The 26,927-nt window shown below is 40.7% G+C and overlaps 2 protein-coding genes across 2 annotated transcripts in view; one reads left to right on the top strand and one right to left on the bottom strand.

The window, feature by feature from the left end:
- The window catches only part of jakmip2 (janus kinase and microtubule interacting protein 2), a 30,979-nt gene extending 29,288 nt beyond the window's left edge, over positions 1 to 1,691 (bottom strand). The window contains exon 1 of the mRNA XM_084372911.1: positions 1,487 to 1,691. The gene's annotated coding sequence lies outside the window, so the exon portion shown is untranslated. The remainder of the gene's footprint in view (positions 1 to 1,486) is intronic.
- A 1,691-nt stretch (positions 1,692 to 3,382) lies between these two features.
- On the top strand, positions 3,383 to 26,678 carry LOC311269655 (sodium- and chloride-dependent GABA transporter 2-like). Its single transcript, XM_084373967.1, has 15 exons — positions 3,383 to 3,553; positions 3,826 to 4,064; positions 4,183 to 4,317; positions 5,204 to 5,344; positions 7,368 to 7,455; positions 7,972 to 8,104; positions 9,924 to 10,058; positions 10,157 to 10,260; positions 10,515 to 10,639; positions 20,856 to 20,968; positions 21,056 to 21,193; positions 21,696 to 21,798; positions 22,137 to 22,237; positions 22,689 to 22,859; positions 24,078 to 26,678. Exons 2-15 carry the CDS (start codon positions 3,875 to 3,877, stop codon positions 24,210 to 24,212), a joined length of 1,812 nt encoding a protein of 603 aa, XP_084230093.1. The 5' UTR covers positions 3,383 to 3,553; positions 3,826 to 3,874; the 3' UTR covers positions 24,213 to 26,678.
- The last annotated feature ends 249 nt before the right edge of the window (positions 26,679 to 26,927 follow it).

The following is a 26,927-nucleotide window of genomic DNA, read 5'->3' on the forward strand; positions in this document are numbered from 1 at the left end:
GATTTCTGCTGGATCTGAGAGACCAAATTGATTCGAACAGATGTTTTTTACACCCTTGAAGCGTTGTTGAGCTTGTGCACCCACTTCAGATGGTATGCATGCTAACGCTTTTAGTTTAGCAGCGACTGGGAAGATTTCGACTTAAAAAAGGGGCGTAAAAGTGTCTTTTCAAAACAATTCAGGCTCTTGGGGCTCTCCAAGGCTTGGATTATGCCAGACGAGCTGTATGGAGCCATTTTATGTTTCTTTCAGCTGTTTTTTTCCCATCTCTGTTTTACTGTGAAGCTCCAGAAATGTTTTGTGGACTCGCCTGACTTTCCCTCGGTTCGGGGGTGAGTAGACAACTACTGAATTTTCATTTTTTAGGGTGAAACCTTTCCTTTAATATTACACCGTCACCTTTGCTCAAATGCCTCTGAGCATCACTTAAATATTAATGCCACCGAAATGTGAGAACTCACAGAGCATTATTAACACGACAGCTCCGACAGAAACATCATACGTATGAATCATGCTGCCTGACAGTACCGAGCTCACAGCGTCTGATCCCTCAGCCTCATCTCGCTCCATCAGTGTGTGCGATAATCGAACAGCTCTCCTTTTTTTTTGCAATCCAAATCCATAAACTATTAACTTGTGGGCAGGTCTCTACCCTACATCTGTGCTGACCCTTACAAACAATAGTGTGACAAATGTCCTCCCAGCAGGGGTGATGTGTGCTATAAACCAGGCCAGTGTGACACCCTGAGGCAGCTGCAGGCTCCAGACCTCCTCTCTCTTGCCTCAGTCTGGAGGCCCTGCCTGCCTGCCTGCCTGCCTGCCCACTCTGGACTGTAGCATCCTTTTGCAACATCACTGCAGCATCCTTTCATGACATGTCCGGTAATGTGTGACGGCCTGTCAAGCAGAAAAATGCACATACAGCAAACCATCCGAGCGTAATTATCTGTAGAAGGCGATGCGCATCTGGCTGGTACCTGAGGCACGAGCACCCAACAGCTGGAAGCTTCACTGCACAACAAGTACAACAAACCTACCAGACACACACACACACACACACACACACACACACACAGAGAGAGAGAGAGGATGGTGATGCTCGGTGCATCCGTCGTGTGTCTGTAAGATGGCCCTGTGTGGTAACATGCTCCATCCTCGTCATCTTGCCAGTGTAGGCCGAGCTCTTGCCACTTCCGACATGCAGGCTTACACCAACGCTACACGCTCACATTACACGATCTTCGCGTTATCGTGCACGATGGCGGCATGCATGTCTCAGATGTTACCTTTCTGCTTCGTCTAACGAGCCCGATATGTAATCTCGCTGCTGCTGCTGCTGCTGCTGCTGAGATGATCAACCTGACTCCAACCACCAGGCCCGCTAGTCCCAGTAACTCCCAGTCAGACGATGTTAAACCCCACCACCACCATCACCACTACCACCACCAGCAGAAGCAGCATTCACACACAGCTTCCGTCGCCTTACCTCGTAATCGATCCTCATCGTGCGCGGAGTCCTAATCTGTGCGAAACCGTGTCCATGACATGCTCCTTTTTTTTTTTTTTCTCCTCTTGTTTTTTCTCCGGAAAGAAATCTCTCCCCTCGGCTATGAGCTCAGCATCAGCAGCAGCCCCGTACAATGAAGCAGTGATGGCCGGTGGTGATGATGCTGGGAGCCCCGCCCTCCTCTCCGTGCAGCCAGAATGAGCTCACTGGTTTCCAGCTCCACGCTCCAGTCAGTCGGTGCCGCCGCAGTCCACCAGCACACAGCGCGCCAGAGCACAGGAACAACATTAAAGGGGCACTATGTGGTTTTGGAGAAAAGATTCAAAATCAGAATTTTCATATTTACGATATGAATAAGGTAATATTACAACCTCAGAGATGTTTATTTTTTCCACAACTGAATAAACAAGCTGTTGTCAGAGGGAAAAATAAGAAAGGTGGCGGGGTCCGCCACATATAAACAAAGTAAAACAGTATGAAACTGTGCTGTTTGTTTATTCAGTTTATTTAGTTTGTTTAGGCATAAATAGTACCACATGGTTATTATGCGCTTTAATTTAGTTAGGTCTATATTTTAGCTCATTTATTTATATTTCGGTATCCACGCACAATTGGTTAGTCTTGTATTTAAAGGGGCACCATGTAGGTTTGGAGAAGAGATTCAAAATATTAATGAGGGAATAACACAAATAACAAAATCTTTTCCATTATTGAATAAACAAGCTGTTCTCAGATTTATATAGAAAAGGTGGCGGGGTCCGCCAAATATAAACAAAGTACAACAGTAAGAGATTGTGATATCTTTTAAGGTCAGTTTGTTTATTCAGTTTGTTAAGACATTAAAACGTCAGTCAATGAAGATCTTTCTCTTCTGATTAAAATTTCTTCCTAAAACTACGTAATAGTGCACCTTTAAAGGAAACGAATAGCCAACAATGTGTGTGTGTGTTTTGTGTGTTTATTTTAAAGGAATAAATAAATATATAAACACTGAAATAAAGTTTTAGATCAGTGGTAGATACAGAACTAAAAACCTCAAGTGATGTAATTTAGCCTTTTACTTTTTATGAAAGTCTTTACAACCTTTAAAACTGATATGTTTAATAAATAACTTTCAGAATCCAACATAATACTTATAGTGAGCATAATATTCAGTCATGTTAATAATACGTATAGCTTGTTTTTGCATTGAGTCTCATTAATTTCTAGTTGTTTTAAAGCTCGAGCACACAATAACATGTGACTATACTTCTATGGACTTTTTGGTCTCATCTTCCCCTCATTGTTCATTGCAACATGTTTCCAAGAACAAGTTTATTGCATTAAACTGGACAAACATCACTGGCTCCAAACGATTATCTGCAACATTTTTTTTCAAATTGTCAACATTCCCTTTCCAAGTTGCATTTTTTCTAAATGGGTGGCGCAGTACAAATTAAGTGAGAGGTAGTGCCATCTACCGGTCGGTCCCAGAATTGTGAGTGATTCCTCTGTCAGTGTCTGAACTGAGATGAAATGCTTGTAAAACTACCCAAACATGAAACCTGAGTGAAGTCAAGATATTATAAAATAATACTTTGAGAGAGGTGAAGTATAAATGTAGCGTATGTAAGGATCAAAAGTACAAATAAGTAGTACATCACAATAAATAATGCCTAATGATGTAGGGTCATGAGCTTTACTTCCTACATGTCAATGTAACGAAACAACAGTTACACTGGAACAAAGGAGCGCTTAACTCCTTCATTGTCCCTCTTTGGAGCCGGATGAATTAAGGCGGAACAGCTGATCTGTACCGCCCCTCGTGCTGTTTCCAATCTTCTCTTACCCCCTTCAATAAATAACATCTCTGTGTGTGCAGCCTGAAGAGTTACAGTCTCAGCCGGCATCCCTCTCAGTAACGGGACTATCAGAGCTGCGGTCGCATCTCCACCTTGCCTACGACAAACCCCCTCACAGTGGTTTGGTCCACTGCTACCTGCACCTCACACACCTGTCTCTGCGGAGCGACTCTCAGCCTGGCGCTGTTGGCGCTGCAGGACCATAGTAAGTAGATATTTTAAAAGTCAACTTTAAAATAGGTGCTATTCTTCTCTTGTCACAAAGTTTTAGGTTTAAGCACAAAAAACGCATGGTTTGGGTGAGAAAAACACCTGGTTTTGTCGCGACAAACAGGGATAGAATATGTCCTGGGTTGTACTTAAAGACATTCAGGGGTGTCCCCTTCAGGAATTGCTCCTGAGAATGTTTTCTGTTTATAGTACCACCCCTCCAGACAGTGAAGTGACATATCTGCCCTTGCACAATATCTTGCACAGGAGGAAAGTTGCACCCAAGGAGCAAACTAAGTGATTTAAAGGGAGGAAGATGGCCATGAACGGAAAGAAAAGCACCTGCGCAACGCCTGTGCCAACGGGATACACACAGACACCCAAAGAGCTGGAGGGACGGGGCTACTGGGGGACCAAAGCCGAGTTCATCCTGACTGTGATGGGCGCGATCATCGGACCTGGGAATGTTTGGAGGTTCCCCTACCTGTGCTACAGAAACGGCGGAGGTGATATTTTACGCAGCACCTGTAGCTCCCAGAATCCTCAATTTGGGACTGTTATTGGATTTAATTCTTCCTCACGGTGTTTTGAAGTAAAGACCCTCTCTCTTTTTTTTTTTTTCAGGTGTGTTCTTCATCCCATACCTGTTGTTCATGGTAACATGCGGAATCCCCTTATTCTTCCTCGAGACTGCCTTAGGACAATACACCAACCAGGGGGGAATCACTTGCTGGAGAAAGATTTGTCCGCTTTTCCAGGGTAATTAACGCTCATTTCCTTTTAAATTCCTTAGAAAATATTAATGATGTTATATTTAATGCGTCGTCATATTTCTCAACCGGCCTGTCATAGTTATCGCCGGACACAATGTAAACACCGTGCGTAATTACGCACTAAGTCTATCCTTTTGGCCATATCACCACTTGACACTAGATTGGTTTGAAGCAGGTCATGTAAAGATATGTTCTGATTAACTGATTAACTACAGTAAAAAGTACCCACAAGTCACATTTGAGTGAAAGTAAAGACATTGTGTTTAGTCATAATGGAACATTATTGTTTTGATGATCAGAATCACTGTTTTTCTTAATAACTTACTTTGAAATTGTGCTACTAAAGAACTTCTTGTGGTTCAGACATGTACAAACGGATGAGCTATTTATCAGCTTTATTATATACTATGTTTTAGTCATCCAACCTTTATTAAGTAGGCTAATGTTCCAAGGCTGTATAACCAAATCATGGCACCTATCAAAGCTGATAGTAGTGCACCAAGTACATGTCTCATTCAGACTACTGAGTTGGAGACCAGGGGTTCAAATCCAGCCCGTAGCTTTTGCTGCATGAAGTAAAATTTGGCCAACATAAAAAAAAAACCTTTAATTCTGACTCTTCACTGGACATGTTTTCAACATTGTCAAAGATACTGAATTCACGTCTGTTGGATATGTTTTTGCTCAGTGGGTAGCAGAGTAAAAGTGGGGTGGAAGTATAAAGTAGCAGAAAATGGAAATACTCAGGTAAAGTACTTGAGTAAATGTACTTAGTTACATTCCATCACTGCCAATAGACAATGTCAAGTGCACCAACAGAATCATGTTTGTGCGCTGTTCTGACTTGTGTTGTCTTTTTCTTTTTTTTTCAGGCATGGGTTATGCCAGCCACTTAATCATCACATTCAGCGCCACCTCCTATATTATCATAATTGCATGGGCATTTTTTTACCTCTTCTCATCCTTCAGTGCGGATTTGCCTTGGGCCACATGTGGACACTACTGGAACACAGGTAGGCTGTCCTGCAGCCGTTGGCGTGAGCTTCGGAAGCCTGTTTGAGAAAAGTGTCGTTTACATAAACTTGAAACTAAAAAGTTTGTTTTTAGCTGATTTGATCTCTCAGGCTGGGATGGTGGGAACACTTTTTGTCTCAGCACCTGTAACTCACAACATATTTGTGTTATAGCTCTCAAATTATGACACATGGTACCCATATTTGTCTAGTACTGTAAAAATAGGAATGTTTCAAACTGCTCCAACCATATCACAGAATTCATCAACTTATGCCAAAAAGAGGGAAGTTCTGTTATTACAACCTGCCCCACTAACAGTCAAGTCAGTCAACGGTAAATAATCATAAATTGAGACCACACCCCAGTTTGGCTCTGAACAGGTGAGATCCAATCTGGGTGTGCTATGTTGTTCTCATCTAATAACTGGAGGATTTTGATGTTGTACTCAACCATAAGTTGTTATGCAAACTTCCTCACCTAAAAGAAGGTAAACATATTACTGAATACCAACATAAAAACTCCTACCTAGGTCCAAAATCCAATTTCTGCAGCCTCAGCCTCAAAAACATTCAAAACACCCTCTCTTCTTGACTGATCTGCGTAATATCACATGGCAGAATATTCACCAAGCCTTACCTCATCACATGCAGATCTGACAGTTTTCTTGCTCAGTGACTTGGCAATGCTGTATGGGAAAATGTCTTTTGTTCATCAATCATGATGTTGGTTAAAATGCTTTACAAACATGCTAGAACAGCCCTCACCCCCGGCAGATATTTTACAACATTGAGTTATGAAATCGGCACATATGAAAGTCTAACACAAGTCACATAATGCTAACTATAACCGCACCAGTTCAGAAGTCCCCCTGCATGTACAATGTTGTGCCCTGTACTGTAAGTAGGCCTACTTTACAACATAAACAGTAACATGTAGGCTATAGGTCCACAGTATAATCCTGAAAATACTTTTATCCCTAGAACTTTGTTTGTTCCAAAGTGAATCCTAATTTTTTTTTAAATAAATCACGATTTGCTACAGAACTCATAACTTCCCCCATACCTGTAGTTTTTTATCACTCTAGGTCATAAGAATAAAATGAAGGGGTAATAAATAAAATTTATTTGTAACACTCTATATTATAGGTAATACGGTCCTTATAAGTCTCAGTAAGATTCTTACCAAAATTAGTAAGACTTTACAAGTGTTAATAATAGCACAATAAACACGTTTACTGTACTGTACTATTAGATTATCAGACAGTTATAAGCACTTACAATAAACTTAATAGTTAAATGTTTAAGGACCTTTAAGAATGTCAATAAAATGAGATTCTTATAGTTGTTTGCATTAATATTTCATACACATTTAATGATTTCAGCTAACTCAATAAAACTGTTAATAAGTGCATAATAAATCATTGATTAACCTTAATACGTCAATGTTCTCGCCTTAGATCCAGTAGCTGCAAAAAGCATAGTTCACTGTTACTAAATGCATAATAAAGTGTGTATTAATCTTAATAAAGCAACAAAAAAAATTACTTATGGTTTTACAATGTCATGATCAGTTGAGTGTTAGTTATAGCACATAAGACACATTTATAAATTCTTATATTATTATTGCAGTTATGCACTTATAAGAAACATGTAGATTGCTTGAGAACATTTTATGTCATTGTAATACCTTAAGTGAGCTTTATTAAGATTAATACATACTTCATTATGCATTTATTAACAGTTAACTATGCATTTTGCAGCTACTGGATCTATGGCGAGAACATTGTTATACATAAATGTATTACAGAACATAGTAGCCACAGACACAGGGACACGCTTCAAAAACTACCAAGAACAATATCAAACAGCAATAACTGTAATCTAAAGAAAAAGAAAAGCCACAAAGATAATTAGAGATACCTAGCATGTTTTTATGTCTGAGGGATGCAACAAGGCACTTTTAAAGTTCTCCTTTTATTTTGAAGCATTTTTACATCCGCAGTGTTTTATTTTCTTACACTAGACTCATGCTTGGACATCAACCAACCAAATGTGAGCCTCAGCATGTCATCCAGACTGAACACCACTCTTCCTGTTGTGGAGTTCTGGCAGTAAGCATTAGTCAGCTCACACAAGCTTTTATAAAAAATGCTAACTTTTTATTTCCATCCCTTTTGTCTCTTTCCTCAAACCTCACGGTCAAAGAGTGGTGTAGTTTGTAGTCCTAAAACCCGGAAATCAGTTAGAATGAAAATCGCAAAAGCTGTGATCTGTGAAGATTATCTTGCTGATCAACACGTGCAAGTATCATAAAGCTGTGTTTGCCACAGAGATTATTTTTCGGTAAAATTCAAAAATCCAATTCAAAAATCCAAAAGGCTTTTTGTCTAGGGGAACCAGGGCGATGCTAACTTCTGGGTAAGCCTACAAAAATATGTCACTACACCACTCTATTCCGGTTCTGCCTTCCTCCCCATCTCTCAGACCAGCTTTGATTTTGTCCCCTCACTGCCTCTCATTCACCCACCCACTCCCTCCCTATAGTTATGTTTCCCTCCCTTTTCGCCTGTCTTTCACATTTGCTCTCCCTCTCGCCCTCCCACCCTCACCATCACTTCCCTGTCAAGGCATCGGGTTTTAAAAATCTCTGGCGGTATCGAAGAGGTGGGCAGCTTGAGATGGGAGCTGGCCCTGTGTCTCGTCCTAACCTGGGTCATCTGCTACTTCTGCGTTTGGAAAGGCATCAAGTCAACAGGAAAGGTCAGCTGCTCAAACTCTAAACAGCACTTAGAAATGTTTCACACATTTCTACAATAATGTCCCCAAAGTGCAGGTCCGCTATCTGTCCAGAGCCGTTCCAGGCAGAGGGCAGTGGAGGGAGAACCAGCAAATATTTTCTCCATTAAACATGACACAGTTTCAGTCAAATCAGTGAATGAAGCTGTAAAGTTGTGTTTTATGGACAGTAATCAGTGAGGTCCGTGTGAAGCAATACTTTGGCAACCTTCATCCATGGCAGCCTCGTAAGATACTAAAAGTTTTTATTGGACCAATAATTGATACATGACCCAGAGCGCAGAATGAGTCATCAACATTTTTACTGTTTCCAGGAAGTTACAAACTCTAAAATACCTTTTAAAAATACCGTAAAAACTGCTTGTTTACCATTGTTGGACCTGCTTCAGGCGTATAGATGAGATACGGAGCAAGACGTGAAAAATGACTTAAACAGTGATCTTGACTTCGTGGGGACTTTGATCTGCTGAAAAATCACAGTCAAAGTCTGTAATTTCAGAATATAAGAATCCAAAATGTTATTACTTTATTAAGTTGTAAAATGTTTTTAAAACGGTGTAAAACGGTTTTAAGTTATAAATGACGCAGATAAAAAAAAAAACACGCCAAAAAGGGAAGCCGGGACGCACTCCTGTGATATTTTCAGGCTATATCGCAATACATGATCAATATCTCCATATTTTGAAATCTCCTCAAAAGCCGTTGATAAATGCTGAGACTGGGCGACAAAATCAAATATTAAGACATTTTGTTCCGAAGTCAAAATGTGTCTCAATTTGTGGGTCCACAATGTTTTGCACCAATGTTCAAAATCAGATGTTACACCTTAATCACAAGGTTTTGTTACCTAGTACCAGATAAACTAGCAGCCATCATGTTCATTCATGTTTACAGAAGGGCTGAAACAATTAGTCGATAACTATTCTGATAGTCAATTGTCATTTATTAGAAAAATGTTTTGAACATTCCTTGTTTCCAGCTTCCCAAATGTGAGGATTTGCTGTTTTTGTCTTGTTTTATATCACTGTAGCTGATCAGCTTTGGGTTTTGGACTGTTCATTGGGAGTAAAGTAATTTGAAGATGTCACATTTCACCATTGTGTGATGTTTTATAGACTTAGAAAAAACAAACAATTGCATGCAATCAGTAGAGTGAAGGCCAATAAATCTACTGGTAGTGGGACACACCATAAATATGAACTAACTCCTCTTGTGTTTTCTTTCAAAAAGTTCATAATCTTGTGTAAACACAAGATTATGAACTTTTTGAAAGGGAGGAAAGGAGGAAACGGCCCCTCCATCATGGAGAGACCCAGCAGTCAGTCTTTCGGGGCCCAGCGCAAAAAATCCTACACGGCCCCTCCAACCATCATCACCATTATGTTATTAATAATCTGACACTAAAGAGGTCCGAAATCCAAACTGGCTTTTGAATTTCCAATGTTCACATTAGTTGTATTTTTGAACATAAATAATATGAAAAATAGAACAATTGAAACCTATATTAATAACTTAACAGCTTTAGCTGGTGTCTAAAGTTACATTTTAAACACCTTAATTTTGAACCCTGTTAGGTGAATGTTGAAGAGACTTCTAAAAAAGGCGTCAAGATTAGATAGATAAGATGAGAAAGGGCTACCAGACAAGCTGTTGTATGAGTCCTACACTCATGGCTCAACAGATGAACTGAGTTGCAGCCCTTCACACGTGATGGCGCCGATCTGTTACACCATAGACTTGAGCCCGCTGGGTCATACTAACTGTGTTTCCTCTTTCCTTTCAGGCGGCGTATTTCACAGCCACCTTCCCTTTCGCTATGCTGTTGGTTTTGCTCGTACGTGGTGTTACCTTGCCGGGGGCCATGGACGGGATCATTTACTACCTTTACCCTGACATCTCTCGCCTTTCAGACCCCCAAGTAAGAACACACACACAACCTTTGGAGCAGTGCCCATACATTATTCCCTCCTGATAGAGACATGCATGCACACACGTGTATTTGTTTGACCTTTTCAGGTGTGGATGGACGCTGGCACTCAGATCTTCTTCTCATATGCGGTCGGCCTTGGGTTCCTCACCTCTCTCGGAAGTTACAACACTTACAACAACGACTGTTACAGGTGAGCGCACGGCTGAAATGTCCAAATTATCCATCTCTTACATGCAGCTGAATCATTAAAGAAAATGTTAGTGTTTCTGGCGTTTGATATAACTTGTGAGTGGACACTTACTGTCATATTAAGTGAATTTCATCCTGCAAAGCCAAGAATTTAATCTGATAACCAGGTTAAATGAGTTCATGGGCCTGGTACTTCTACAGCCGCTTATATCCATCCACCCACCCTCTCCTCATTTGCTTTAATTTTTCTTTCAGGGACTGTTTCTACTTGTGTTTACTGAACAGTGCCACCAGCATTGTGTCGGGCTTCGCCATTTTCTCTGTGTTGGGGTTCATGACCTATGAACAAGGAGTGGATATTTCTGAAGTAGCCGAATCGGGCAAGTATCCGTACCTTTGTAGTGAGAATCAGAGTGGCGAGCTGTTTCGATATATTTCCTGTAATTGAGGTTGAGGTGCTTGGGGTATAAAAAGTACACCGCGTACACAGTACCATTTGTCCCTGTGCTAAAACTGTGCCAAGTCATGGGGTGATTCTTTATCCTTATCCCTTTATCATGCCAACCTCAGATGCCCTCAGGCAGACTTCATACTGTATGTTTTCCTGTCATCCTTTTTTCCATTGATAGCATGATTGCTGCTGACCAGCGAGCAGAAGGAATGCAGGGCTGAAGACTAGATTAAGAATAAGATTAAGGTTAATGAGACTCAGTTTTGACATTAATAGTGTCCTTGGACACAGGGATGAACAAGCAGACAAAGGATCAAAGTCTGATATATTATGAGATAGGAATACATGCGTTTAATTCTAGTCTTAGGCTAGACTAGTCTATAATGTGGCCTAAAATGATACGACCAGACACAAATCTCTTTTTTATTATAGTCCGCAGAACAAAGAGCGCATGTGCGATTCAAGAATGTAAATTAAAGTGCACTCGGAAGATTAGGCTTCATCACGAGGCCTACGAAATACGGCTCATTTCAATCACAGACTGAACAAAGAAATTATAGACTTGGCTATATATTAAACACACACATAGGCTATATTAATATGGTCATGCACGGTGTGGATGGGTTCTGAGGTATCTGGGCAACAACACATTTTGAGCTATGATTTAACTGTGATATGTTGTTCCTGGTTGTGGGGGTTAAGGAAGGTGTCAGATGGGAATGACATCTGTTAGGTGACATTAGAGTAATTAGTCAGTTCTATGTGTGTTTTGGAGGGCAGTTGGAGGACAAGATAATAGAGTTTAACTGGTATGCCAAATGGTCAGGAGCCGGTTCAACTATAGATTACCCCAAAAGGACAGAGGGACAGTCAGGTCAGTTTTAGGGCACAAGTCCCAAAGAAGGACATCAGTAGAGTAGGTAATTTATAGAGGAGGTGACATTCCATAGGAGACTGATCCACACCTCTTTGGCCTATTGGATAGAGAAACCCTAAAATCTACCAAAGTGACCAATTAGAAGAAGAGGTAGATGTGGGCGTAAGTACTTTAAAAAGGCCCGCGCAGATAGAGAAGGTTAGGTGAGTACTTGTAGATTTCCTAGATCAGAGAGGATTTCTGGTAGAGCAGAGGGCAAAGCTTTAGGGAGAACTTTGCCAATATTGGGAACACCGGGTGTGGCCACACTGGTTCGGACGCAGGCTTGAAAGCTGTTTCAATAAAGATTGCTCTATCCATTCTCACCCAGCCTCGCCTCCGCAGATTCACTTATCATCAAACTACACGCCGACATCTTTAGAGGAAGAAAGCCCAGAAACAACAAATTGGCGTCGCGAACAGACAGCTATTGATAACTTGGGCACGCGACAGGGGTCCAGAGACTGACCTTCACCCCAGCCGGCTAACAAGGTGAGCTTTTTCGCTCTAAGGGGTCAAGCTCAAGCCCTGGACGAGACTGTGTGTGTTTTCCAATGGTTGTCAGGCTGAAAATTACCAAAATGTGGGGAAATGGGCAATAGGTGTTTAGTTTGTTGATATGGTTCTGTCTAAATTTTTGCAGTAACGAATTGAAGATATCAGGAAAATATTTAGAGAAGAAAAAAGAGGTTACTGACAAATGAGAAAAGGAGCAACTGATGCGGTAGAAATGAGTGGACTAATTGGAAATACGATGCAGACAATGGCAGGCATGGCGCTAAGCTTACATTGTCCTAAGACATGCGTGAGATTGGTCACTATTAGCTACGCGGAGAGTTGGCTCAAAGAAGTAAAAGAAGTAAAAAGGAGCAGCTGATGCGGTAGAAATGAGTGGACTGATTGGAAATACGATGCAGACAATGACAGGCAGGGCGCTCAGCTTACATTGTCCTAAGACATGCGTGAGATTAGTCACTATTAGCTACGCGGAGAGTTGGCTCGAAGAAATAAAGAAGAAGTAAAGAAGTAAAATAAGTAAAGAAGAAGTAAAGAATTAAAATAAGTAATGAAGAAGTAAAGAAGAGTATAAAAGCCTGGCCAGGTACATAGAGAGAAGTGATGTAAAAAAAAAAAAAAAAAAGAGAGGGAGAGATGTTATGTAAAGTCAAAATTGTAGTTTGGATAGGAGCAAAATTTTAAGAAGTGAAAAAAAAAAGAGTGCATGTGACACTTGCGGAATTTGATGTAAGAAATTTGGTATTGACTTAGTTAAAGTAAGAATTGTTGTGGTAATAGTTGGACTCTGATGTTAGAGGCAGTGCCCTCAGTTTGAGGCCAACAGACAAGTTGCAATGCTTGGTCTAAGAGCTGTGATGAAATTAAGTTGAGCGATTATTTGTTAAAAGATGTTTTTCCGGGGGCCGGCCCGGTTGTGTGTATTGTTCAGTGTTTATTGTGATTATTGTGACCTCTCACGCTGCGCGCAGGCGGTGGGATTCAGTTAAAGTTGATGTATAAATTAAGCTGATGGGTAGTCCAAAGGATTAATTATAATTAATCTATATCTTGAAATGTGCACTATTATAATACAATATATACAATACGTAGGTATTGTAAGTGATAATGTAATATATAAAGGATATGATAATAAAGGAATAAACTATCGGAATCTAGTAATATAGGATTTTCAACAGTAAAATTCGCATTGATGCATAGCAGTTAAGCAGGTAACATTTTTGCCTTATAACCTAGAAGATGACAGTTCGAGTCCCATCTCAGTCACATTTTTGGAATGTGGATAAGTGAGTGAAATAATGTAATTATCAATACGATTCCTTGCACTCCATTTTAAACTGATCACTATGTTTCATAGGGTTTTTTTTTTGCCTTCAGCCAAGGCCACCATTGTAAATTAGAACTAGGTCTCAAAAGACCTTCTTGATAAAATACAGGCGAAATAAAATAAAAATAAATAAAAACATGTATATATAATTATATAGGATTTCAGACAGAGGGGATAGGAGAGGTGTAAATTGGCTGTGTACAACGGGAATGAAGGATTGGTGGTATGGAAATTTACCTATAAATAAAGCAATAACTTATATGCACCAATAGCACTATTAATCACATAAAAGAGAAAAAATGTAAGTGAAGGGGATATTATGCAGAGAGAATGTGAAGAAAGGAGCTTGTTCAGGGAAAAAGTAGGCTGGAATATGATAGAAAGTAGTAATATTAGGATAAATATATATAGGCTATATATATATGTAAGATGTTTGCTAAAATGCAATGCATCTTTGTTGGATTTTGATCAGGGGGATCCATCTTAGTGTTCTTTGTCGCAAGCGAGCGGCGTATGAGTAGTAATTACCGGGGGATGTTTGATGTTTAATGTGGAGAAGTTTAATGAATACGCTAAGTAAGCATTTGTGGACGTACGGACAATTGTTTATTTGGTCGACTGTTACAGCTGGTCGAAGTATGAAATTAGTCTTTTATTTACTGCAACTTCCACCTACCTGAGTGGGAAGCCTTGATGAGACACATAGGAAAATTTTAAGAATTAGAGAAATCAATATTTCAAAGCATAGATACTGGTAAAAGAAATTTGACGCAAAATTTGAACACATAAACTAACAGATCTTACAGCCTTACAGATCTGAAGACGTGATGAATTAACAATGCATGATTAGAGTAGTATGACTAACATCTGACCCAAGTAGGCTGCTAACATGACCGTGTAGCGGATATTTTCATACGGAGACTAAAATCAAATTAAACATATTGACTTTGCTCTAAAAACACCTCCTCAGACCAAAGGGTTAAATTGGAATTAATTAAGGGAAAAAAGTTGTCGTGGGCCGGTCAATATTTAGTTTTAATCATAAAATACCTGCTTGAATGTTGGCAGATAAAAAGTGTTAATTTGTGACTGACAATGGGCCCATCCAGCTTTCTTTTTCTCTTCCTGCGGTGGAAATGAGTTCAGAGTGCGCATGTCCGTGGAGCAGAGAGAGAGAGAGCGCAGAAAGGTGGGGCTGAGAGCAGCTGGTATGTGAGCGTGCGGACACAGAGAGTGTCCCTGCGACCTGTGTTGTACTGTGCTGTTACTCCCCCTCCTACAATCACATGCGGATAACCAATATAGCTGTTTAAAGCTTTAATTGTTTCACGTTTGGGTCATTCAAAATGAAAACAGATTTGCATTAATGAAATAATAAGGTTCTTAAGCTGAATCTGTGTGATGTTTATCTTACTTGGATGGTGATAAATAAGTGACACTTTTGGCTTGCTCTCAGTACGGACAAAATAATAGTCTTCATTTGTGTTCTTGTTCTTCTTTTCATACACCTGGGACACGAGAGTCCGAGAAAGAAGACATAGCAGCTAAGGTTGGGGCCTACCAGGGAACGGACGAGAATCACTGAACACCCGTTACATTCACTGGTGTCATCTGCCTGCGCGGCCCAAACCAAACTTGCCAAGGCTAGTGCAATTTTATCCACAAACTCTTCACACATACAAACACACGCATACACCCTCGCACACAAACATACACACACTTACATGTAAACACATACGCTCATACACTCACATACGTTCAATGCCACAACAATTACATGCACACAAAGTGTTTTTTCACATTCATAAGGAGTACTAACTAGGGGATAATTACAAATGAAGCTTGGCAACTGACTGACCAACTACAGCATATCATTAGATGGGAATGGTGATTCCATTACCCAAATATAGGGTCTGATTTAACCTGGTATGATTCAATATCTGATATCGGAATTGTTTATAATTGTAGAAGGAGATAAATGTTGTGGTGTAGAAGGAGAGTGGTGTAGACATTAGAGGCAGGTTGTTGGTTCTCTGTGAGAACTGGTGGACTTTTGGGTCTCTATTTTCATTGTACCTTCACAGACATTTGAGTTGAAAAAGTGACAATTTTGCTAGACTAATTGTGTCTGTAGACAATTTCATATTTAGTCCCAGTGAGGGCTTTTAGTTTTTAGAGCGATACATTACTGGTTTTCTCTGAGGTTGGCAAATTTACTCCATTCTCCTTTGAAGAAGTGGCTGTGGTAACACGTTGTTTTGAAAACACATTTCTATTTTGATTTAATTTGATTTAGGTGACTCTCTTTGGATAGGGAAATTATCTTTCCTTTAATAGTGTCTAAAGGTCTACGAATAAGGGAGCGAAAGAATATTATTTCACAATGCCAAAGAGGGGCTCTGGAACTTCAAAAGTAACTACCCCTGTTGGTGTAGTAGAGAAAAGCAACCCCCTCATTAAAGGGATTGCAGAGGTATCAAAGAAATGGCATAATCGCTGGCCTGAAATTGATCGACCCTGGCCGGTGGAGGGAACCCTTAACCTGGAGGTAATTAAAACAATACAGGTGCTTGTGTCCGCATACAAGGCGGAGCAAAAGAAAGGTAAAAAGGGAAAGAAAAGAAAGGAGAAGAGGCAGACAGAGCTAGGTATTTTGGAGTTGTTTGAGAATGAGGGACAGAAGCGGCTAATGATATCTAAGGAAAAGAAGGAAAAGCTTGCAGAGGAATTAGGGAACAGTTTGGAGGTTAATCGGAGGTTGCTAGCAGAGGCCAACACACCTTTTTTACATACCGCCCCAGTAAAACACCCCCCACCTTATGAGAAGGAAGTCAAGCTCTCCAACGTGTATCCTCAGCTCCCTGTGATCAGCCAAAAGGAGCGACAGAGAGGAGGAGCTTATGGAGAAAGCACTCCAAGATACAACCTGCGCATTGAAAAGAAGGATAAAACTGGTAAGATGTTTCCAGTGATAGCACGAGGACAGAGGTTGGAGTATAAGCCCTGGCAGAATACAGATATGTCACACATTATTGAAAAGCTGCCCATTCTCCAAGATGGAGCGCATCCATGGATTTCCAAGTTGGAGGAAGTTTTAATAGGAACACAGCCCGCTATGGGAGATATCAAGAGACTTCTAGCTAATCTCCTTGGGGTTCCAGTCATGGAAGAGATCCTGGTGAAAGCAGGATTGAACCGATTTGTGGCAACGGCCGTGAATGATGCAGACCTGTTTGCTGCAAGTAGAGGGCGGATGTGGAAAGCACTGAGAGAAACATACACCACCAATGTGCATCCAGACAACATTCTCATCGAGCAGTTGGGGCAAAACGAGAATCCACGAGCTTATGTGTCAAGGGCTCATCAAATGTGGAGAAATGTCACAGGAAACGATCCGGATTTGAATCAGATGGAGCAGTCAATCCTGAGAGCCAAACTACAGGAAGGGCTGCCAGTACCAGTGCGAAGCAAATTAGCAGAGGTGGTTGGACTCGGTAGCATGACAAAGAGCATCTACACAGATCATGTAGCACACCAGGTCGGGCTATATCGAAAGAAGGAACATGTTCAGAGGGAACAAGATCTGGAAATCCTCAGGAAACTCAACCAAATACAGTTGACTGATAACAGGAAGAAGGAGAAAATACAGGCCGCAGTCATGCTGGGACATTCCCAATCCTACTGAGTCTGTTGATTCAAGAGGAACATGGGCAAGCCCATGTTTCAAGGGGGGAAGTCAAGAGAAAAATCAGCAGAAGAATCATAAAGGAGTATGTTTTTGGGCACCCTACCTGCTTGAACAAATGGATCATGTCATAGACAGATGGACAATCTGTCTGAAAACAATGTTAGGAGAGGTGTGAAGGTCCCTGCTGGTTAAATTCTGACTCCAAAAGGCCCCATGCGTGAGCTAGTCATGGATTTTGTTGATATGATAAAACCGATTGGAGGCAAGAGATATATGCTAGTTGTTGTAGATAGATTTTCGCGATGGCCGGAGGCCTGTCCTACCAAGCGTAAGGATGCTCAGTCTGTTGCCAAGTTCTTATGTCGTGAGGTTATAAGCAGATGGGGACTTTCAGATCGCATATCCTCAGATAATGGGAAAGAGTTTGTGGATAAAATGCTAAAATTAATTCTACAGAATTTGAGAAATTTAAAAAAATGTTCAGGAGCAGTCTATCATCCTCAAAGCTAAGGTATTTGTGAAAAATTAATGGTATTCTGAAAAACCGCATTGTCAAAATCTGCCAACACGCAGGTCTAAATTGAGTAGCAGCGTTTCCACTTGCATTGATTGGCGTCGCTCGAGTGAACTTCGAGATTTGCGTATGACGCCTCACGAATTGCCCACAGGCAGACGGAGGCTTATATCTTGTCTGAGTTTATCCCTTTTAGAAGATAAAATAAAGGCGTGCGTCAAATATTTGACAAATTTACATAGAGTATAGTCACGTATGTCTCCGACAGGCAAAAGTAGAAGGAGGTGCTAGAGAGGCTTGAGAAATAATAATAGAAAATAAATTTAAAAAAAAAAAGAAACAAATAAATAGATAAATAAATACATTTTTAAAAAAAAGAAGAAGCAAAAAACAGACACAGTGAAACCTGGAGACAAGGTGTTCGTGAAGGTCTATAGAAGGAAATGGTTCAATGAACGCAGAGAGGGACCATTTGAAGTTGTTCGTAGCACCGGAACAGCAGTCCAGGTTAAAGGGTCACCGATGTGGTATCACTTATCACACTGTGTCAAGGTGCCAGGAGAAGGAACCCTACCACCCCAGGACCAAGATTTGAAGGCACTGGAACATCAGGGGAAGATGACTGTTTGCTTGTATTAAAGGCCACTATTAGATAGGAATGACTCAGAAAGAGAAGAGGAGGATATTTTGTTAGGTTTCTTTTAACCTTCATTTATCTGTTATTTTGATGGAGTTATACCTTTTTTTGTTTGTTTTGTGTTAGGTTGGATGAATGTTACTCAGATTGCTGAGGAGATGAAATAATAGATGTGTAGTTATTGACAATGACAAATAGAAAGCAGTAGCATTGCCTGGAGCAGAGGTGTCCAAACTTTGATTGGGAATCAGAATGGACAAAGGGGGGAATGGAAAAGGAAATAAGAAAACAAAATGCAAAATTATAGATTTAATGTAAAATTAAAAATTGAAATTTGAAATTTGAAAATGTATGATATTAAAGCAGATTAGGTTGCACGGCTGTTATTACGGGGTTTATTGTAGGCCACATTAGGAGATTAGTATGACATGACAGGGGTATAGGAGCAGATATACCTGACATGCCATACAAAGCAAAATAGAAATAAAGGGGAGATTGTTTGAGAGCGGTAAGTGCGCTGTTTCTGGTCCTGGAATCAGATTTTGGACATGCCTGATTTAAAACATACAGTAATAGTAACGATGTTTTATCTCCAATGTATAGTATCTGATGTTTTTTGTCTGCAAAGATACTGGTGTTTTCTCTCTCTTCTCAGAATAATAGCGGAGAGATTAACCTGTCCAGGGACCCGAATATGGACAGTGAATGGACTCAGAGACTCAAGCACGGACAATGGACAAGGGTGGCGGGCCCTGGACAGGAGAGGAGAGTATGGGACAGGACTGAGAGAGAAAATGCACTGATTCAGAGTGCCATGGACAACACTCACCAGGAGATGATACATTAGAATGATATAATTGTGACGGTTGAGATGTAGAGTTGGATACATTTCTATGTTTTCATATTTATGTATATGTATACATTGTAATGTGGAAGTTGTTGTGTTTTGTTGTAATACTGTGATCTATACAAGGGAATCATGGAATGAGTAATGATCTTAATGGTATAATACTATAGTTAGGTTTATTCTTTATACCTCTGCATAGCAATATATATACATACATTTTGATAATTTGTGAAAATAGGATTTGTGAAAGTTTTTGAGTTCAATGGCTGATTGACATGTGGTCATTAAATTAGAAGGTAAATGGTAATTGGTAATTGTAAATTATAAAGGAGTTTCCCTGCCTGGATTGGCCTGAAGGTGTGGATTCTTCATAGTTGATTAGTAAGGTTTCCTATTTCTTTTTGAAACTCCTTAGGAGGAGTTGGTTTTTGGAATGGGAAGCAACAGCTGACGTGTGGGATTCCCTTACAGCTACACTTAAGGAGCCATAAGCAAGCATTTCTAGTGTACGCAGTACTTTTCAGAGTTTGCTGGAAAGACGTGTACCTGGAGGGAGTCCGGCAGGTGGGGCTAAGGTTAGCCGAATTTGACCATATTAGGATAAGTTATTAGTTTACCTAGTCTTAAAGTAAATCTAAAATAAGGTGCTATAGGAACTTAATAGGAAACTAGTTAATTAATCGACCCCAAATTGCAGTTTAAAATAGAACTTTTAGAGTAGTAATAGGTTTGGATGAGGAGGATTTTGTTGAAAACAGACAAGCATTGCGACGAAGTTGGATAATGGTAAATCATGGTGAATGTGTTTGTATGCCTCTCTTTTCGAGACCTAGTGGGCCTCGAAGGGGGGAATTATGAGGTATCTGGGCAACAACACATTTTGAGCTATGATTTAACTGTGATATGTTGTTCCTGGTTGTGGGGGTTAAGGAAGGTGTCAGATGGGAATGACATCTGTTAGGTGACATTAGAGTAATTAGTCAGTTCTATGTGTGTTTTGGAGGGCAGTTGGAGGACAAGATAATAGAGTTTAACTGGTATGCCAAATGGTCAGGAGCCGGTTCAACTATAGATTACCCCAAAAGGACAGAGGGACAGTCAGGTCAGTTTTAGGGCACAAGTCCCAAAGAAGGACATCAGTAGAGTAGGTAATTTATAGAGGAGGTGACATTCCATAGGAGACTGATCCACACCTCTTTGGCCTATTGGATAGAGAAACCCTAAAATCTACCAAAGTGACCAATTAGAAGAAGAGGTAGATGTGGGCGTAAGTACTTTAAAAAGGCCCGCGCAGATAGAGAAGGTTAGGTGAGTACTTGTAGATTTCCTAGATCAGAGAGGATTTCTGGTAGAGCAGAGGGCAAAGCTTTAGGGAGAACTTTGCCAATATTGGGAACACCGGGTGTGGCCACACTGGTTCGGACGCAGGCTTGAAAGCTGTTTCAATAAAGATTGCTCTATCCATTCTCACCCAGCCTCGCCTCCGCAGATTCACTTATCATCAAACTACACGCCGACATCTTTAGAGGAAGAAAGCCCAGAAACAACAGTTCTTACAAAAACAACAATATACACTTCACTTAGGTCGGTAACGTGGATTGTAACGCGTTATGTTACATAACTATAGTGATATATTACTGAAATACTATAATTTAATTTATGTTTGCAACTTGTTACTTTCTTTGTGTGTGTGCGTGTAGGTCCAGGTTTGGCATTCATCGTCTTCCCACGTGCTGTAGCCATGATGCCCATGCCTCAGGTGTGGTCCGTGTGTTTCTTCGTCATGATCATTCTGCTGGGATTGGACAGTCAGGTACCAGCCAAACCTCTCTGAGAGACCGAATGTTTAAATGAATGAACAAGCCCTGATTATCTCTTCCCGCTTTCTGGTTCCTCCCAGTTTGTTGGTCTGGAGTGTCTGATGACGTCGCTGGTAGATCTGTTCCCGACTTACCTGCGCCAAGGCTTTAGACGTGAGCTCGTTCTGCTGGCTATCTGCAGCACCTGCTGTGTGCTGGGACTCTCCATGGTCACTGAGGTGCGTACTGTTGCACTACGTGCTGGACTTTACTTTCCTCTGTATTATCTGCCATATTATTTATGTGGCAGTTCATGCGCTTTAGAAACAGGTTAAATATTACAAATAGCAAAGAAGAGAACGCAGTGAAAGAGGCATTAAAGGAACTAAAAACTACAAAGGACACAGAACACAAACAAAGTGGGGGACCTCAGAACATCTGCCATACTGGTGTTGCATAATAATGACGATGGGATCAGGGTTGTTTATCATTTTTAGGATTAGGCTGGGGTTGGGTTTCTTTTTTCCAGGCAATAAAAAAAATCTGAAATACAAAAAAATCACGTTAAATCCATCATAAAAAGACCAGTTCTCATTTTGTTGAAGTACTTTGCCAGATCCTGGCTGATGTACAGATTGTGTAGGATCAAGTTTTGTAAGAAGATGTATTTTAAAAAAGCTTACCCTTAGTCATTATCAGAATCATTAATATTGGTTATTAAAGTTACTTCCTTGTTTATAGGGAGGGATGTACCTGCTCCAGCTGTTGGACCATCACGTCTGCAGCGGCACCACCCTGCTCCTCCTCTCCCTCAGCCAGTCCATCAGCATTGGCTGGGTGTACGGTAAGTCAGGGACAACACAATCAACCACATGAAGACTATTTTCAACGAGGCAAATACCACTTGATGCGTGTAGGAGTGAGAGTACATACGCATGATCTGATATCCCCGCGTTCGTATTCTCATAATTAATGTTGCTCCGGCTCCAGGAACGCCATCGCAACGGACCAGTCAGGTTTTTGTAGCGTCATAGCTTTCCCGCTACACATGTGAGAAGTTATCGTTTCTATCCTTTTTTCAACAGGCTTGAAACATTTCCTGTAAATTTTGTCATCTAAGACTAATCAGACATCAACAGAATATTTAAAAAAAATCCATTGTATCCTTCCTTTTCCCTAAAGGTGCTGACCGCTTTTACAACAACATCGCAGACATGATTGGTTATCGTCCATTCCCGTTGATGAAGTACTGCTGGACCTACATCACTCCCTTCATCTGTTTTGTAAGGCTCATGTTATTGGTTGTGTTTCTACCTTTCTTGTGATGTATGATCTTTAATGTAAACAATCATGAGAGAAACGAGGACCAGATGTATGTGCCGATCAATCACAGGCAGAGATGCACACAGCTGTGAATACACACACATAGATGGTGGATTTATTGTGTTGTAACATCACTACATCTTCTTACCTTTTTGCTGTTGAACTCTTTTCCTCGGGGCTAACTTGTAATCCCTCCCAGCTCAACATGATTATGAAAGGATTGCGCTTCATGTTCTGTTTACATTCCCTCCTCCGGCGCTTCTTTATAATATGTTTTGATGTCCAGTAAGTAAAGATTCTTTTGGAAAATAAGAGCTTGTGAGGTGAGGGTTCATTTCCAGGTGCTTGTGTTATATATTTAGACGGACTGCAATGTTGAACACCAATCCACTCTGTCTCCTCCATTTGCAGGGCACGTTCATCTTCTCTATTGTTAAATACTCCCCGCTGAAGTTCAGTAACAGTTACGTTTATCCACTCTGGGCCAACATCTTGGGCTGGTTCATCGCCAGCGTCTCCCTCTCCCTCATCCCACTGTTTGTGCTGTATAAATTAAAGCATGGAGAAGGCACTCTTCAACAGGTGAGCATGAGAAAAAACATATTAAAATAATCACCGACTCATTGATGTTTATGTGGCAACTTGGGGCTGGTTGGCGCTGCTTGTGTTGCTGTGAGGTATACATTTATTGAGCAAACAGTGTTGAAAAAAAGTTTTAATTTGTTACAGGTTTGTTCGGATCAGTGCTCCACCTTTCACTAAGAGCTGTGTTATGAGCGAATAACAGCTCAGTGTGTTTGTACTGGCCTCACTCAAAGCTCAACTGTCCTGCTGGGACAGGAGATTGGTGTATCCATTAGACCCCTGGTATTCCTACAGGAACAGTTCCTCTCAGCACCTCTCTCACATGGCCAGGCAAAAACACGAGTGGGATTATATTACTCGCAAAACATTTGAATTTCGAACTTTGTGCCATGCCCTGCTTAAGGATAAGTATGGTGATATTGTAGATGTCTCTCGTTAGAGTGCAACGCACAGGGACACTGCTATTCCTCACACTCATAACACTTTATTGACTTTGGCTCCCGTCCTTCCGGTGACCCCATGGGACCTTATTTCAGAGAAACTTTGTATGGTAGTGAATGGAGTAAAAACACACATCACACATATGGTGTTTGTGAATTAAACAGATTATTTTTTAAGTCAATGAACTTACTGTTTGTCCTAAAGATAGTAAAATATCATCTAGTTTTGTGTTAAACCGCTCAGTGAACCACATCGTCCCTCTCAACACACGTCACCAACACCAACATGCCCGCAACTCAATTCAAACAGGATCAAAACATTATTTGTCTCTCCAGATTGAATACTGTACATTTTCTTTCCAAACAAGGCCCCATGAGGTCCACGGGAAGGGGTGTTACTTCAGCTCTTTATAGATTTTTGCATGGTTAGTCCTCTCACACCGTTGCCAGCACATACAAAAAATACTTTAAACTGTGCAGCTGGACTGTTCTAAGAGATCGGCCAAAATCCTGTTTGGCCCAACCGCAAACAGAGTTCAGACCCACCCTTGTCTCGGTCGCACTGCATTGCTTTACTTTAACCTAGAAAAATGATTCAAAGGTTATGTTTCTACCTGTACCTGTCAGCGGGATTACACACTGAATAACACACTGCTGAATGGACAGTTTTAAAAGTCAGAAACTCTGTTATCGTACTGTACATACAGGAGTAAATGTGCCATGTTTTATGTTCAGTGAATTTCTCTTGACTCTTGCATTTCTTTTTTTCCCTCAGCGATTATTGTTGCTCTGCCAGCCCGTCGACGACCTCCCCATGCAAGAAAAATGTCTTTCTGCACTAGGAACCAACGGCACGGCTACTCACACTGAGCTCAAGCCTTTATCCCACAATGGGGAGGTCGCTCAGTGAACACAAACAAGTTGTTCATCTGAGAGGTGTATTGTAATTAGTGTAAATAAGGGGCATTTAGTACAGTGAATGCACCCGTAGGAAATGCAAAAAAAAAGGTAGGGTAACAACATATCCATCCTGAGGTGCATTCGGAGCACAAGAACACAGCAACTGCAAAAAGGAGCATAAAACTACCACAGTTACTCATATTGCTCAAAGAACATATCAGTTCATGGTGAGTAATGTTTTGCTGTGAATGTCTTTCCAAAACATGTCTCAGGGGTCGCGTTTAAGTTTCCAACGGGCTAGTCTTTACCAACTTTGGAGATTTCTGGAGGTCTCTTTTTATTTTGTTAGTCAAAGAGATTTGACAAACAGCTTAAATCCTTCGGTATTTAAGTGGGGTTTGGATGTGAAGCTTTTTTTTTGAAAATCTTTGTTAAAACCCAAATGTCATTGTTAGCAGTTTGATAAATGCCTTGTCACCGCTTACTCTGTTAAAAAACATTATTTTGGGGTGATGAAACTGCCTCATTTTGTAAAGATGGATTAAATGTGTTTCTCCTGAATATAGCCGCGGCTTGTGCCAGGATTTACAGCTGTAACTGTAGTGTATGTGCTTCATTTAAAGGTGCAACATGAAATAATTTTGTTTGAAAACGTTCATATCGAATTAACTATCAACAGAATGTGGAGGAATAACAGAATTGACTTTATGACATATTGCAATGTTCAGACTGCTAACCAGCTAGCCCCCGGGCCGTCCCGGGTTCAAAGCTCCTGTGCTAGTGAGGTATCTGAACAACAGCACATCCTGTACTATGTGTTACCTGTGATACGGTGGTCCCTTTTTGAGGTTTAAGGAACACAGCTGTTCTGTGTGTGTGCGTTAAATGTTAGCTATAAGATAAGGCCTTTAAATGGTATTGAACTGAGCTCGGCTCTCATCATAATTGTCTGGATCTGGCTTAACGTATACATTTCCATATAGAGACAGAGAGAGAGATTCGGGGCTGCTTTAAGTCGTAAAGTCCAGAAGTGACATCAGCACAGTTAGGTAACTTATAGATTCAATTACTATCTCACCTATTGGATAGATGGACCCTCAATCTACCAAAGTGACCAATTAGAAGAAGTAGATAGTTGTAGGCGGAAGGGATCTAACAAGGCCCGCACAGACAGAGAAAGTCAGAGGTGGACACTTGTAGATTTCTTTGATTTAAAGGGGATTTCTGGTTAGCGCAGACGACAAAGCCTTAGGCAGAACTTTGTCAGATATTGGGAACACCGGGTGTGGCCACACTGGTTCGGACGCAGGCTTGAAATTTGTTTCAGTAGAGAATGTTCTTTCCATCCACCACCTGCCTCCGAGGACTCTCTTACCATCAAACTGCACGCCAACCTTTTTGACGACTACAGTCCAGAAACAACACTAGCATTGTAAACATCAACACTTCCCAGGTGCTCCGAGCTCCCTGACTGGACCACTAGCTGCTTGGCTAACTGAGCTAACTAGCTAACGGAAGCTACAGTTGGCAGCAGTTAGCGATTCCTTTAGTGTTATACTGCCCCCTATTTCCTGTATAAATAAGTTCAACAAGTGGCCAATTCTTACATATTGCACCTTTAAAGCATAGACACATGCTAAAATCACAAAGGTCAGTTTGTTGTTAACTATTTGACGCATTTTAAGGTGTTTTTCCTCCTGTTTTTGTAACCTGAGCAAAATACTGATGGTTTTTCGGTAATGTGCATGATACGTTCGCTCATTTTGTATTTTAAAACATTAAAGGGGCTCTTTGTAACAATTTTAGCAATTAACATGTATTATGTATCCACTTTTTATCTGCCGTATGTGATGATTTTGACGTGAAAAATGAGACCCTCCCGCCTCTCTTGGCTGCTTACACAAGCCTGTGGACGATTTATTTAAGTTGTTTATGCTGGACTGTGGATTTCTTTGTGAAGGACTCGGGTTTGATTTTCCGCAACAGTCCAAAGGAAGTGACTTTATGCACGATCTCGAGTGCCTCGACTCGGTGCCTCTCTCTGCTCCGCTAACAGAGAGCGACAGTAGCTAACAGTACTTAAACTGCTCGGCTTCCAGCCAACACAGATGTTCCACAGAGCCACTTTAAGCAGCTGTGTTATTTTAATCATTCACTCAATGCTGTCTGCAATTTTGCCCTGTGTAGCACTGAAGTATATCACGTATAGTACGGTATGTATTCACCCTGTATCGTGCTGCATGTGCCTTTTAAAACTATGGTTTGTGCTTTACAACAACAGTTATTTCACAGTACTGTAACTCTAGAATCAACTTCCTCTTGATGCACACTCACACACAACAGATTAAGAGGTGAATTGTGATCATTTCTTTGTGAGTGTGAGTTTGGAGAGGTGTGTTTGTACCGCATCAGATACCGAACATGAGTTCAACCCTTGTTGGACTCAGTTGGCCCTGACATTGGACTTGGTCAAGAATAAATCTTTCCATTTACACAAAAACCTGTTTCTCTGTCGTATTTTAAGTGTTATTATTATATTATGGATTTCATGTATGAAACTTTGGGGAAACAAATTAGCAGAGATGGCAGAAGATTATTACATGTAAGTTAATGTGATCACATTATCATGTCACATAAAAGGTTAATGAAACACCTTGTTTTTTACAATGAGTGTCTCTGCCATCCACATGAGTGCATCTACCTTATTCACATTCATGGTTGTTAA

Source organism: Pagrus pagrus, assembly GCF_965226575.1.
Source record: "Pagrus pagrus genome assembly, chromosome: 14".
NCBI classification, from domain to species: domain Eukaryota; kingdom Metazoa; phylum Chordata; class Actinopteri; order Spariformes; family Sparidae; genus Pagrus; species Pagrus pagrus.

Bases quoted from the DNA above. Each gene is read 5' to 3' on its own strand.
- LOC311269655 (XM_084373967.1), top strand. From the start codon at position 3,875: ATGGCCATGAACGGAAAGAAAAGCACCTGCGCAACGCCTGTGCCAACG. The intron at 8,105-9,923 runs GTCAGCTGCTCA...CTTTCCTTTCAG, and splicing joins GCATCAAGTCAACAGGAAAG to GCGGCGTATTTCACAGCCAC. The intron at 21,799-22,136 runs GTAAGTCAGGGA...TTTTCCCTAAAG, and splicing joins CAGCATTGGCTGGGTGTACG to GTGCTGACCGCTTTTACAAC.